The 15,321-nt window shown below is 46.0% G+C and overlaps 1 protein-coding gene and 1 non-coding gene across 2 annotated transcripts; both read right to left on the bottom strand.

Moving 5' to 3' along the window:
* Positions 1–6,276: 6,276 nt before the first annotated feature.
* Positions 6,277–10,681, bottom strand: GDF5 (growth differentiation factor 5). Its single transcript, XM_037496257.2, has 2 exons — positions 9,755–10,681; positions 6,277–7,616 (listed from the first exon to the last, which is right to left on the bottom strand). Exons 1-2 carry the CDS (start codon positions 10,377–10,379, stop codon positions 6,742–6,744), a joined length of 1,500 nt encoding a protein of 499 aa, XP_037352154.1. The 5' UTR covers positions 10,380–10,681; the 3' UTR covers positions 6,277–6,741.
* A 3,399-nt stretch (positions 10,682–14,080) lies between these two features.
* LOC119237778 (U1 spliceosomal RNA) lies at positions 14,081–14,242 on the bottom strand. The gene has a single exon (XR_005123423.1). It is a non-coding gene; the product is annotated as a U1 spliceosomal RNA (small nuclear RNA).
* Positions 14,243–15,321: the final 1,079 nt, after the last annotated feature.

Below are 15,321 nucleotides of genomic sequence, written 5' to 3'. Positions count from 1 at the left end.
GAAGAGCTAAGATGTTGGAGACAAGAGAAAAGACTGATATTTTATTCCCTTTCTGATGACTATTTTCTCTATGAATTAGGGGAATAATTTTTCTGCTCAGAGGAATGAAGATAGTGTGGGATTATAGATTAGAAAAGTAAAGCCAGTTTCAAGTCTAACAAAGAAAAGGAGGTCAGGAAAACAGAGGATCTAATTGATACTTGGATACCTGTCACTTTTTAATTTAATTTTTTTATTTTTAATTAACAGATGATACATGACTACATACACTTTTCTAAAAATTAGCAAATTACAAATAAAATTACTTTTACCTCCACCTTGAATCTCAGCCCCTGCCACCCTCTCTAAAATTGAATTTCCTTTCAGATCATTTTTAATGTCTTTGCTTACATATATAAACATTTCCTTTAATACTCTTATTCTGGTTGGCATGAGTTTTTGTTGTTATTTTTACTTAATTTTGCTGCTTCCATTTTTTTTTTTTTTGCTGCTTCCATTTTTGCTCAAAAATTTATTTTTATGATTTTATTGACACATTACAATGAACCGTCTATTTGTTTTCTTTGATGTGCAGCCTGGCATTGGGGTTGGGGACTCTGATGGCCTGCTAGGCTGCTCTTGCCACAATGGCATGGTAGTTCTTGGAGATATGGTGAGCCAGTTCAGCACAGTAGTAAGATGTGTCTCATGTCAGCAGCACTTTGAGTTTCTTGACATTATGCACCAGGAATTTCCAGAAGTCACTGAGCAGCGTGTGCTTTGTTTTCTTTTCTTTTCTTTTTTTTTTTTTTTTTTAAGATTTATTTATTTATTTATGCAAGCACTGGGTACAGTCAGAAGTGTGGGAGGGTGAGAGAATTCATCAGAGCCAGAGCGGGAAACAGAACAGGTAGACTGACGAAATACACTGCTGAGGGGAGCAGTGGGCAGCAGGAGGGGTCTGCGCGCCATGTGGGACCCTTGCCCTGCAGCTGCGGATTGAACCAGCACTGCAGAGGCTGCGTGGGCAGCTTCGCGACCCAGCGCTCAACCGCTGCGCCACCGGGGAGGCCCTGCTTTGTTTTCTTGTTGCTCTCATAACCAATGCTGAATATCAAGATCTGGCTACTAACACTTGTTTTGACATTGGTCTGACTGATGCTGGATGGACTTCTTGGTCTTCTTGATCATCCTGAGGGGTCTGAAGGCAGCCATGGCTCCAAATAGCAGGTGGTTGCTACCTCCATAGGCAGCACTGAGGAAGAGAAGTGAACTCAACAATCTTTTTAAAATTATATGCGTGCTATTCTATATGGATCCATTTTATTTCCTTTAGACAACTGTTCTAACATATGATATAGTTGGCAGAGAGTTTGTTTCCATTTTTTTGTTCTTATGACCAATGTTCCCATTAATATTCTTGTTCACTTAAAAACAAAAATTTGAACAGCACCAGGCAAGACAAGATAAATCAAATGTGAGTCAAGAGAAAAAGAAACCAAGAGCTAAAATGCAGATCATCATGACCTACATCTACTAAAACCAGGTTATACATTAAGCTATCTAACAGCCAAAACAAAAGGGGAAAATAAGACTATTTACACAAGTTATTGTATCCATGAGTTAATTAAGGAATCGTGTATTCTTGAAAACTAATGGAACATGGTATCTTTGATGGCATTATTACCAAAAATACAGCAGTGTGTCTTATGGGATGGCTCTAAAATGAGAAGAGTTGTTGGCTTTACACTATAGTATAGAGAAAACAATTCAGTGGGAACCAGTATGACACACAACACATCTCTTTACTGAGTCAGTTTGATATAGAGGTAAAGGACATTGATGGTTCTTAGAGGAATAGGAATCAAAACTCTGATCCTATTGGTAAGTATTATCTTATAGTCAGAATATATTCTGAATGCTCCAGAGCAATTCAATATAAAGTTCATTTTTTAAAGAGATGATTTAATATTTAAACTTTATAAAATGTTTCACATAAAGTTGTAAATCAGTAAAAGTTCTTGTCAGTATATATATATATATATATATATATATATATATTTGTTTATTTGTTTTTTGGGGTTTTTGTTTTTTTTTTTTTTTGTTGTTGTTGTTGTTGTTTAGGAAAGCCAGTCACTTTGTTGGAATGGAAATTATGAGTATTGGACTGAGACACTACTTCCTTCTCTGTCGTCTTTCTGACTTTTGGTAACTATTTTTTCTACAGAATATATCACCTTTCCTTTTCCAGGGAGAGAGAGCTGATTCCTGACAATTATACAGGGAATAAATAGAGATTCCCTTTTTTGAAACTAAACTAAACCAGTTTGGATAGTTTTCAAATTTTATATATCATACATGGAAAGACATCTAAAGCATGTCCTAAAAAATGGATCACAGTCACATCTCACCTTGCTGAGAGAGCCTCTTTTGCAAGTGCAAATCAAGTTGTCACTGCCCTGTATCAAATCAAATACAAACTCCTTACTGTGATGTCTAAGATCTCAAAATTTGGACTCTTTCATCCTGTATATCTCTCTGTCCACTTACTACATTGTAGCCACACTATGCTTGGTTTTTCTTTTTCTTAAATTTACCAAGTCAATTCTTGCCTCAAAGCCTTGGCACATACTATTTCTTCTGCTTGAAATGTTCTGTCTCTGGATATTCACATGGTAAAATCAACAGAACTTCTGATCGATTCAGTTGTACAGACGAAAGAAGATGGTACTCTCTACCAGGAAGGACACACAGATAGGTGAGGAATTCATATGCATTAGAAAGAACTTGGGGAATGTTGTGATGGAGCAGTAAGGAAGGAGCAAAGTCAAGGGTGAATTCTGTGGTTTTCTACATAAGCAACTAGGTGGATAGTAAATTATTCTACAACAAAAAAGAACACAGAAGGAAGGACATGTTTTGAGAGAAAGATAGTTCAGTTTTGGACATGTCAAGTTGAAAGAAGTCTAGAGTATAGCTTTAAGTGGAAAAAATAGCAATTCCATAAAATGGTAAAAGAGAGTAAATGCTGGTGATAAAATTAGGTTTGTTGATTTAATGGTGGAAAGTTTAATTTCCTTCTGATGGCTTCTAATTTCTGTATTTTCTGTTAATTTGGATATGAGGCCATCTGTTAAATAGACAGGGCTTGGAGTCAAAGTTTGAGCAATGTGAAAAAGCTCCCTATCATGGATTGAATTGTGTCCCCCAAAAAAGATAGGCTAAAGTCCTAAACCTCTTATCTGTGAATATCACCTTATTTGGAAATGGAGTCTTTGTAGACGTGATTAATTAAGATGAGATCATTGGGGTAGGCCTTAATCCAATATGGCTCTCACAGCATTTTAAATGGAAATTATTTCTTTGTACAACTAGATTATAAGCTCCTTTTGAAGACTGTTGTTCATTTACCACAGGCAATGGAGTCAAATGATATACCCATTTAACTTACTTGACTTCCTAGGGAATACATACAAAGAAAGACAAATGCTGTTTGATTCACTTACAGTACATATCTAAAGGAGTCAAACTCTTAGAAATAGAAAGCATATGGTTGCCATGGAGTGGAGTTACAGGAAAACAGGGAATTATTGTTCAGTTTTGCAAGATGAGTTTCAGTTTTACAAAATGAAAAAGTTCTAGAGATCTGTTAGACAACAATGTAAACATACTTAACATTCCTAAACTGTACACTAAAAATGGTAAAGATGGCAAATTTTGGTTTTTTTAAACCACAATTTTTTTGAAAAAGAAAGGAAATAAAAATCAGAAAAAAAGAATTAGTAGTTGCCTAAGATGGGAGCATGAATCTGCTGCTTCTGCAGCTAGTCTTGGTTCCTCCCGCTCTTTTTTAGGGTGTGCATCTCATCAAGGGGGGGGGGGGATTCATTTGCTTGCCAGAACTGAGGTCAGTAGAGTCAGGGTTCCAGAATAGCAGTTTCAGAATAGTAGTAAGAATGTTACAACTGAGGCCTCTGTTACCTTCAGTTACCTCTGGAGACAGGTTCCTCATCTGTAAAATGAATGGTGATATTCTTGCCCTGCCTGCTTTGTAGGATTGTTTGAGGCAAAATATTAATGGCTGACATTTACTGAGGGCCACCTCTGTGCCAGCTATTGTGTTATATGTCTTTCATGCATTACAGTTATTAATATGAAATAGGTATGTTAATTACCCTCCCGCCCCTTTTCTTCACAAATGAGGAAACCGAGGTTTATGAAATGAAGTTCTTCTCCCCAAGGCCTCGAACTCTTAAGTGACTGATCTGAAATTTGAAAATGGACTGCCTACTGAGCCCTTCAGAGGTGAGAGACCATGGCCAGGATAGTGCTGGTGAACTCTAAAGAATATAAACCTTGTACTCTTTTGTGTAAGAATGTACTGTACAAATGTGCAACTTGTGATTGGGCTTTGAGGTGGGTAGGTGCCTGGTAGAGATAAATTTTCCACGGAGGCAGGTGAACAGATCAAGTGGTTAGGATGCAAGGGCTGTTCCCATCCTCCATGGTTTGGGTGGGAAAGTGGGGAGAGTACACAGTCTGAGTGGTTCTTTTGTGAAAGAGAGTTCTAGGGCAGGTTGAGGTGGGACAGGAAGCTCCTCAGGTATCAGGCCAGAGCCACAGTCAATTCAAAGCCCGGGTCTTCATTAGGAAGGGCACCATGTTTGAGATGACATGAGGGGGCAGCTTCAATAACGTCAGACTTTCCTAGAAACTAGGGACACACACAGCCTAGAAAAAAAAAGTGCGTGTAGGAGCCAGGCCCACCTGTGACCCTTTGTCCCCTGCCTTCTGTCCTTGTATTTCCAGTCGCCCAGTTTCTACATTACTCTCCCTATATCCATGTGAATACAGGGAGTCTCTGTAATCCCTGCTTGGCTTCCCTAACACCTCCCTCCCGGGTTCATTCTCCTGTCGTGCACACCAGAACTCTGTTCGCTGTGGCAGATCCTTTGTTTACTTCCAGAGCTTTCAGGTCTGCCACCAGCCAAACACAATGGAGCCCAGCCAGGGAGGGCCAGGCTCCAGGTTCAGGCTGGCTCCTCAGGGACAGGTAATGGCCTCCAGGCTATGGAGGGAGCTCAGTGAGGCTGCCCCCTATACCAGGCTCCTGTGTCATGTCCTGACAACCCAGGTTTCAAGCCCAGAGGGAAGGGACACAGATCTGCCTATAACTGGGAAAGAATCCATACTGTGGAAACAGCTTTGGCTAGGAGCCCTGGGAATCAAAGACCGAGCTGGAGAGAGATGGGGGAAATTTTGAGGCTCCCCCACAGAGGTCTAGACCACAGAGGTCTCCTTTCTCTCTCTCTCTCTCTTCCACTAGGCAAAACCTGATCCTGAGCCCTTAAAACAAGATTTCAGGTGCCCAAACTTCACTACCAAAGAGCCGTATTCCCCTCCCAAGATTGCATGTCTCATGCCACCCCAAAAATCCTAGTGGAAAAGGGAAGTGTGCACTTTCTCTGGGCCAAGCCCCAAGCAGGAAACATTACAGGATGTGTCTGGCATTGGTGTGTCTGAGGTTAGTGCAGGAGATTATTTATCTCGTGTATAACAGTGTGCTTATATAATGTATAATGTAGATGGGAGGGACTCCAACTCTGCTTCTGGAGCTGGGGATGAGGGAGTAGGAGGCTATGGGTGAAAAGTGAGAAACCTTGAAGGTGCCGAGGTCGAAGGTAGCAGGGCCACACACAAGATCACAAGAGCAACAGAGGTCAGTTGCAAAAAGGAGCTACCCCAATAGGGAAGGAATACAGGGATTCCTCTGACAGCCCAGGTTGCCTGTGTAGAGGTAAAGGGCCCTTTAAAGGGTGGTCAGTTAATTTGGGGTGGAGGGGCAGGGAAAGCAGCACAAATCCTGGTGAATAAAATGGGGATGATTTCAGAGGAAATGGAATCCCCAATTTCCTTCCCATTTAGGAATCCATTTCAGAGACAACACACTTTACTAAGAAATGTCAAAGAGAAAAACCTAACTCTGTTGCCAGGCCCCAATGGAGCAGATGGAGCTCCAGACATGGGCCTTTGGAGGGAACAGGAATGGGGGTTAGAGGTGAGCACTGGCTCTGCTCAGCCTGTACTCTCTGACCCATTCCACTTCTGTTTCCAGAACTGGGCCCTGGAAAACGGCTTATACATAAAGCTGCCACTTCCTCACCCTGAGCTGGTCATTCTTTGGAGGGCCACTTGGTCCCCTGGAATAAATAAGAAATCTGCCACAGTTTCGGCACAGTTTTGCTTTTTATCTCATCAATGTACATTTTAATCTAACAGTCTAATGGCCTCCCACTCCTCATCCCTGCCCAAGCCCTCTCCCCCTCTTTCCCACCCCTGCCCAACAGTATCTCATCTGCACAGGAAGCAGAAAGTCACCAGGCACACGGTGATTCAAGGAGGAGGTGGCACCTCTGGCTCGCCCAAGAGGAGTCCCCCCTGGACTGTCCGGAGGTCTAGGAGGCCCAGTAAAGGAGAAGTTGTGGCTAAATCTCATTGGAAATATAAGGTTTTCTAGGTTTCAGTCTCATTCAGAGTCTGTCTCCCTGGGCCTGTTCCTGCTGGTCCTAGCGGGCTTGCAGATAACAGGGACCTCTAGCCCAGTTCCACTCAGAGAATGAACAAAGCTTTTTGAATCTTCTTTCATGCATTTTGTATAGATGCTGCTGGCATCTAGTTTCCCAACCCCTCTGAGATTCCAGGCGTGCAGGGAGGGGCTCTATGACCAGCATCTGTGGGTGCGCCACCCGGAGGCCAGTGCTGCTACCTGCAGCCACAAGACTCCACAACCATGTCCTCATACTGCTTATAGACCACGTTGTTGGCAGAGTCAATGAAGAGGATGCTGATAGGACTCAGCCTGGTGGGCACACAACAGGTGGGTGGCGTGGACTCTGGGTCCATGGAGTTCATCAGGGTCTGGATGACTGCATGGTTCGTGGGCTCCAGGTGAGAGCGCAAGGGGAACTCACATAGTCCCTCGCAGTGGAAGGCCTCATACTCAAGGGGGGCGATGATCCAGTCGTCCCAGCCCATGTCCTTGAAGTTGACATGCAGTGCCTTCCGACTGCAGCGGGCCTTGGGGTTCTTGCTGGGCCGCTTGCCCTGGCGTGTGGCCAGTGGGGCCCGCCGTTTTCGTCGCTGGCTGAACAGGTACTCATACACGGTCTTATCATCCTGGCCAGAGCGGGCCTTAATCTCATTAAAGAAAAGGTCCCGTTTCTTGGTGCGGCCAAACACCAGGAACAGGGCCTTCTCATGGACCTGCCGGGAAGCCCGGTCAAAGCCCAGGCCACGAAGGTCCACAGCCCGGCCCCGTTCCCAGGCCTCCAGCTCCAAGCACAGCTGGGCTGAGTTCTTAAAGTTTCGGAAGAGCTTCCAGATGTCGAACACCTCCCAGCCAGATCCATCCAGGCCTGGCACAGAGCGCACATCCAGAAGGGCTGCTGGTTGCCGACCGCTGGGGCAACTGGATAGCTTCAACTGGGCAGCCCGTCCACCACCAGGGGCCACTGGCTTGGCTGTGTCCGAAGGTTTCTTCCGTAAGATCCGCAGCTCAGCCCCTAGCAGCCCATCCTTCTCCAGGGCACTAATGTCAAACACGTACCTCTGCTTCCTGACCACAGGACCTCGGTCATCTAGAGAGAACACCCAGAAGTCATTCCCTGCAACCTCAGCAAAGGAGCCAGCCACTTCGAGGCCTCAGGGGAGGGCCACAGCTCTCCTCCCCCCAAGAGAGCTTTCTTTAACCTCTTCCCCACTCTGACAGAGGCCAAGACCCAAACCACTGACAGTCTTTTTCAAAATAAGACAACTTGCTTCACAGCCAGCCAAATAGGGTGTCATTATCTGTAGATGTGGTTGTGGATGATTTGAGTGATTCTGGGTGTTTGTATCAATGACTATGTATAGAAGTCTTAGAACTGCCTATTCTTTATTCACCCCTTCCATCTGTTATCTAATATGATCTCTCATTCATGATATTGGTGGGGTGAGAACTATAATTACCCATGTTTTTCCAGAAGGCTTATAGAAGTTAGGTGACTTGCTCAAGGTCACTTAGCTAGGAAAAAAGCAGAGTTGGAACTCTAGCCTACAATGTTTTATACCCAATCATGAGTAACTCTGACTATACCTTAAAGAAGATCTTAGTTCTTATTTTACAGATGAGGCATAGGGAGGAGGGAGTGACTTGTCTAAGGCCACACTGTGAGTTAATGACAAGGTTGGTTTGCAGTCCAATTTCCCTGGCCTCCCTGTCTAATGATTTTGGGGTGTGTATGTGTATGATTGGGTTTGTATGTGAGTAAAAAGGTAAGGTGTATGTGAGTGACATATGTGTATGACTGGACTTGTGTGAATATTTGAAGGATATTATGTGCATGTGTGTATATAAGAAGATTCTTTGTATATGTGCAGGAAGGGGTGTGTGTGTGTGTAGATGTGTGATTGCGTATGTATGCATAAATAGAAGGCTGTGTATGTATGAGAAGATCAGTAGTATGTCTAAATCAACATGCCCTCCTTCCTAAATACCATTTTGCCATTGGGAAGCATTCATATATTGCTCTAGAAGGTGACTAATTAGGCTTTTAAACTCCCCATCTCCCCCCTCTCCAAACTCCCTTAGTGCTGGGGGGGGGGGCACAAGGACTTATTTTATGAGCCCCCAAGGGGTCACAGCTTTTCTTGGCTGGGCAGGCAGCCAGGCCACCTCCCCCACCTCAGCCAGACTTACTGCCTCTGTGCCTCCCTCCCGCCCCCTGTCATTCCCCCACAGGCCGCTCTAATGAGGAGCCTCTCCCACTCTTGGACCCCTCCCCCACCATGCCAGCCAAAGGCCTAAGAAGCAGAGAACCAGAGCATGTGAGCTACCAGCAACCATAGCAAAGAGAGGTCCTCCTCCTCCAGCTTCACACTCACAGAGAAACTGAGACCCAGAGAGGAGAGGGGGCACCCACTGTGATTCCACAGCAGATTGAGAGGAAAAGCCAAGATAGTAATGCAGATGGGCAGAGAGAGAAGAGCAAATACTCTCCTGGGTCAGTGATAAAAATGATCTGTATTTAGAATAAGACATCAATTTTCATATTCGAAGGGCTCTCAGAAACCACCCGGTCCAACCCTCATGAAGTTGTACAGATGGAAAATTTGAGAGCCCAGAGGGAGAAGGGGCTTTCCCAAGGTCACTCTGTGAGTGAGACCTAGGTCTGCTGCTCCACCCCCCCACCATATAGCTAAAGTTCATCCGATGCCTCCTTATTATCATCACTTATCCTGCCTCCTCTGCTCCCTTATTGCAGAACCCTGGGTATCTAGAAGCACCTCTCTCTCTCTCTCACTCTTGCTCTCACTCTCGCTCTTGCTCTCAGTTTCTCTGCCATCTGAGAAAACCCACAAGCCCCTGGAGCCTGGAAAGTTCGGCTGTCTCACATAGGGACAGATCAAGGCCTGGTAATCAAGGGTCTTAGAATCTGGTCCCCAACTCTGCCATCAGCTGGCAGTTTACTGTTTGGGCTTTAGAAACCCCCTCTGCACCTTGCAGGAATCGGACTTGGTGATCCTCACCCTGTCCTGTAACAATCCCAGGTGCCCTCCAGCGCTGGGTGGCAAGCCAGCAGCCTGGGACCTGGTATGCGTGATATCAGCCCAGACACCACCCCAGGCTAGATGCACACACCATCTCCCACCAGTGCGGGTGGGGCGCTGAGAGGCCCCTCCATGCATGCAGATGCCCCTCCCTCTGAGCCATGCCCCTGCCTCCCCACCCCCTCACCTTGCCCTTTGTCAATAAAGCTGGTGATGGTGTTGGCCAGGCCTGCCTCCAACTTCACGCTGCTGTTGCCTCCCTTTCTGTCAGCATCGGACAGTGTCCTGTACAGCGAGAGCATGTACTCGTGGGGCGTGATGGGGGGCGGGCGGAACGGCTCCTTAGGCTCTCGAGGGGGCCCAGGCTCCCTGGCCTTCTTCAGCAGGAAGGGGTTGGGGACAGATCCTGCCTTTGGGGGTGCCTTACCCCCAGGAAGCTGTCCTTTTGCGGTCACAGTCCGCGTTGCAGCCTGCCTGGTGTGGGGAGGGTGTCCTGGCTTGGGTTCAGGTCCACCCGATCTGGGGGGCAGCTTTTTGGGTTCATCCTTCTTGGGCTGTGTCAGGCCTCCCGTCTGCCCGGTGCCCCCCTTTGCCCTGGCATTGGTGGCCCCCCCACCATAGCTGTGTCCCCCTGGCCTGAAGATGTTCCGGGCCAGAGGGGGCCTCTCCTTGGCTTCTGCTTTGGCCAATCCCGACCTGGCCCCCTGGGGTCTCTGGCCCAAGTCAGGGGCACCCAACACAGTGCAGATGAATTCCAGGTCCAGCCAAGCCAGGTGCCAAAGCAAGAAAGTGAGGAGTTTGGGGAGTCTCATCCTCTGGCCAGCCGCTGAATGACACCAAAGAGAACGGCGGCAGCAGCGAAGGTGCCTCTGGTTTGGCAGGAAAAACCATGAAAGGAGTGGACCCTCAAAAGCAGCGGCAGCAGCAGTAGCAGCAGAAGGAAAGGCTTTCTCCTCAGTCTGAGACTCTTTAAGTCTGCCGGGTGTGTGTTTGTATCCAGTCCCATAGTGGAAATGCTCTCGGATCCAGACGTGCACCGTCTCCAGTCAGCAGCTGAAAATAACTCGTTCTTGAAAGGAGAAAGCCGACCGCCCCCTTTCTCCTGCACAACTGACTGAGGGTTTGAAGGAGGCTTGTATAAGGCTGAGGGATTTTTCCAAGAAGGAAGAATGGCGTAATGCTGCCTGTGTGCTCCAGTTTTTTTTTTTTTAAGTTTTGAATCCTTTCCAGTGAAAATACTTCACACACACACACATACACACACACACACACACACACACACACACACGCCTGCAGGTGCTCAGAAAAATCTTTTACAAACCTGAACTCAGGAATTGGAAACGGAATTCCAACCCAAACCAATTTAATTACTCTCTGATGTCATGCTGTCTAAACTCATTTAAGTGCGATATATTTATGTGAAAAAAATCACTGCTGCCCTTTCGAGGCCATGGCTCACGGGGGCTCTTGGCACAGAGCCCCGCAGCGGGACGCTAGGCTTAGGGGGCCTCTCAGTCCATGGAGCAGACTCAGGGGTCCTCACCTCCACCTCACCGGGCAGCCCACCCCACCTTCTTAAGGAGAGATGCTGAGGAATGAGCTCAAGGATCTTAAGCCCCAGAAGCATGGGGAGTGTGGGTTTTCAGTTAAGTCCGTGGGGTGTTTTTAAAGTAGTTTCAATGCCTGTGTCTAGTCTGGGGCCTGATTTGTTGTTGGGGGCAGCACAGATGGCAGCATTTACCCACAGTTTCTTTTATTTTAATAAACTTGTGGTGACCCAGAGACAGAAAAATATCAGTACCCACTACTCCCCTTCTCCCAAATGCCATTGACTGAGCTCAGATGATTTCTTCAAACTTGAGGGGGCACACTGCCACCCCCCACCAGCTCACTCTTTGGTTGGAGGCAGGTCCACAGTGTACCTCACTACCACTCCAGCAAAGGCAAACTCCTGAGTTCCCCTGGAAAGGGCTGGCTGGAGCCAGAGGTGGCAGCCCCAGCCTGGGGGAGCAGCGCCCCCTGCAGGATACTGGGGGTAAAACTGACTTCCACAGGATGCTTGTCTGGGACTCAAGCGTTTCTTCTAGTGCCTCACTGCAGTATTGAAGCCTCCTTTCATTGGAGAGCCTGTCACACAGGTTCCTAGACAGCTCATCACAGGATTTCAAAGGAAACCCTCCATCTGGATATTCCCTCCATCTGGATATTCCCTCCATCTGGAATACCCTCTTTCACTCCCACAACTGGAAGAAGTCCTCTACAACCTCAGAGGATCAGTTGAAAACTCACCTCCTCTAGGAAGCCTTCCCTGATGTCCAGACAGAGTCAATTATTTCTTCTTGTACGTTTCACAACAACACAGCACTCTGTCAGAGGTACTGCACAGGCAGAAACAGTAGTCGGGTAGAGTTCTTTCTTAATCTGAGATCCTTGGAGACTGCCTAATAGAGATCTGTTTATACTCTAAGGTTACCAGATTGGTTTCCCAGCATAACTTGGCACAGAGTAGAAATCAGTAAGTGCATGATGAGTGAAAGAAGATGAAATTCATGGTTGGGGGGTCCAAGTGCCCAACCAGTCTTCATGGTAATGTTCCCAGATGCTTACTGATCTTCAGAGCACAGCAGCATAATATGGCCATTTCAAACTTCATCTGGGGTTCCCAGGTCAGAAAACCCACCTCCCCATCTCAAAGGACCAATGCACCACCAGACAGTCTTCTGAGGAGCTTTCAGGATGTCAAGTATTTGCTCAAGTTCACAATACCTGACTTATTTTTTTTTTTAAGAGGCATGTATATTTATTTATTTATTTGTTTGTTTGTTTGTACATGCACTGGGTACAGTCAGAAGCGCGGGAGGGTGAGAGAATTCACCAGAGCCAGAGCAGGGAGCAGAGCAGGCAGAAGGACCGAAGTACACTGCTGAGGGGAGCAGCGGGCGGCAGGAGAGGTCTGCGCGCCATGTGGGACCCTCCTCCGGTGGCTGGGGAGCAGTCGGGGATCGAACCGGCACCGCTGAGGCTGTGGGCAGCTTCGCAACCCAGCGCTCAACCGCTGCGCCACCAGGGAGGCCCCTGACTTATTTTTAAACTTGTTTTCACTCAAGCTTCATCTCCGGTGTTCCTCCCTCCTCTCTACCCCCACTGCCTCACTGTCTCAGTCCCCTCCCCACAGGCTTCCTATGATAATTCCCTTATGTTTTGCTTCTAGAACTCTAGGATCTCTGTGCTTCAACCCTCCATCTTTCTAAAATCTATACATTGAAAAGTGCCAACTTATGTGACCTCTCTTCCACGAAGCCTTCCCTCATCACCCAGGAGATACACAACGCTGAATTGCCATCACATCTGTTCTGTGCCCCTTTTTACTTTGGCAGCTCAAAGATTATCCAGTTCTGCCTCTGCTCCTGTCTTCAGGGAGCTATGAAATGAACACAGTTCGTTTCTTATACTCTGTGTACTTCGTTCATGTTTTTTTTTTTTTAAGATTTATTTATTTATGCATACAAGAACTGGGGTATGGGCCAAAGGTACGGGGGGGGGGGTTAGAGGATTCACCAGAGACAGAGTGGGGAACAGAACAGGCAGATTGACTGAAATACACTGCTGAGGGGAGCAGCGGGTGAGACAGGAGAGGTCCCCTATGCCATGTGGGTCAGCTCCCTGGCTGGGATCAAACTCATGCTGTGCTGAGACTTAACCCCTTGCACCAACAGGGAGGCCCTTTGTTCATATTGTTAACATCGTAACTTAAGTCCTTATAACCACTTACATACCTTCCCCAGAAGAAGATAGATTATGACTAGGCTGTACCACATTTATCTTTCACTTATTCCCACTGCTGTGCAGAATACATCCAGCACAAAACAGGTTCTCAGAATGTGTTGTATGAATGAATGGATCCCCAATTGGTCCTCCTGCACAAAAGTCATCACTTTCTACATTAAGGTGTAGTTACTTGTGGATACACCATGCCTTCCCTGATGTACTCTGTGTTCCTTAGAAGGATGGACTCTATCTTCTCATTTATGGGGCATTTTGTAAGTTCAAGTGAGCATATACATGAAAGAATCAACCAACAATGATGTCCCTGCACATGGTTTGATAAAAAGCAAAGTCTTCAGAGGCAAACATACCAGAGTCTGCTGTATAATTTACCGCACTGTGTGATCTTTGCAAGTGTCTAAACTTCTCTGAAATCCTAAACAGGGATCACCACAACAGCATTTATCTCACAGTATTTGGAGGTATCTTCAGGGAGCTATGAAATGAACACAGTTCGTTTCTTATACTCTGTGTACTTTGTTCATGTTTTTCCTTTTTTAAGATTTATTTATTTATTCATACAAGGGGTGGGGAGGAGGAGTTTAATGATAGGAATCATAAAAGTGATTAGCCTAGCACAATAGCTAGGAAATACTAACAATAGCTACTAAACTGAGCATTTACTCTAGCAAACTAGACTCTAGTCTTTGTATCCTTTTGAATTTTTATCTTTTTTTTTACTTAACAGGGAAAAAAAGCAAATGCATTTCTCTACTACCACAAATGATGCAGTTGAGTTTCCCACACTTGGGGAAATGGCAGGTGTTAGCACATCCGGGGTGCAATGGACAAGCCTTGCCCTGGGAAAACCACCTTTGTGATCATGGTATCTCCCCTGCCACATAAATGCTCTTTATCTTCGCAATCTTATGATGCAGGTTCTCTTAGTATGCCCATTTACAGGTGAAGCAATCAAAGTTCAGAAAGGTTAAATTACTTTTTAAGCCTGCTTTCTGCTTTGACACATTTTATGCCACAGAATGTTAACGTGGCCTCTAGAAACACAAGAGGCAGTAAAAGGGTCCGGGGGAGAAGAGGGCCATCACAGTACTTTTGACTTTTGGTCAGGTCCTTCCTATCCAAGGGGTTGGAACCTTGGGTTCGTGGAGGTGTCTCAGAGTAGGGGCTATTGTTGAGGATCAGAGAACTCCCGAAATGGGGTGGGAGCAGGGAATGGGGACTCTGAGCTTGCTTAGAAGGCCGTCTCCAGGGAGGAGCCCAGGGGACCAGCCTGGCTCTCACTATAAAGGTGACTAATCACTTCGGTCCCCTCTGGTAATTGCAACCAGATGCTGCTGCTGGCAGTGCTTCAGTCCCAACATGTTTAATTACTAGGATGCAGAGTCCCTTGGTCCCCCATGTCCCACTACCTCCCCCTCTCCTGTCAGCAATATTAACGTCAAAGTTAGAGGATGGGAGCCCAGGGAAACCACTGGCATTGAAATAATTTTTATAGTCCCTTCTACCACATAAAGCCTTGAACTTTTATATGTTTCCTCATCCACTATCTCATTGGCACTTCACAAAACATTCTCATAAAGTCGCCAGGCCAGAGTATTATTATCCCCATTTCACAGATGAGCAAACAGTGAACTGAAGAAAAAAGAATAACCCTTTGCTTTTTTTTTAAAGCATTTAGCAATTTTCAAAGTGATTTCACATTCATTCTGCTAGCTGAACCTCCTGAGAACTCTCAGAGTCAGTTCAGCACAGTAATTAGGAGCACAGACTTCACGGTCAGGCAACTTGGTTTGTGTCCTGGCTCTGCCATGAACCAGTTAAGTGACCTTGGGTATTCATTCATTTATGTATTTAATTATTCAGTAGATACATGTTGGGTGTTTACCCTGTGGTAGACTCCAAGCATAATAAATAGCAGTGGAAAAGGCAACAAAATCTGTCCTCACATTGCTGCAGAAGAGACAAACA

The sequence above is a fragment of the Talpa occidentalis genome, unplaced genomic scaffold (assembly GCF_014898055.3).
Source record: "Talpa occidentalis isolate TD23 unplaced genomic scaffold, MPIMG_talOcc4v2.1 talOcc4.10, whole genome shotgun sequence".
NCBI classification, from domain to species: domain Eukaryota; kingdom Metazoa; phylum Chordata; class Mammalia; order Eulipotyphla; family Talpidae; genus Talpa; species Talpa occidentalis.
The sequence above is the reverse complement of the archived record's forward strand: the minus strand, read 5'-3'. Positions and strand labels throughout refer to the sequence as shown.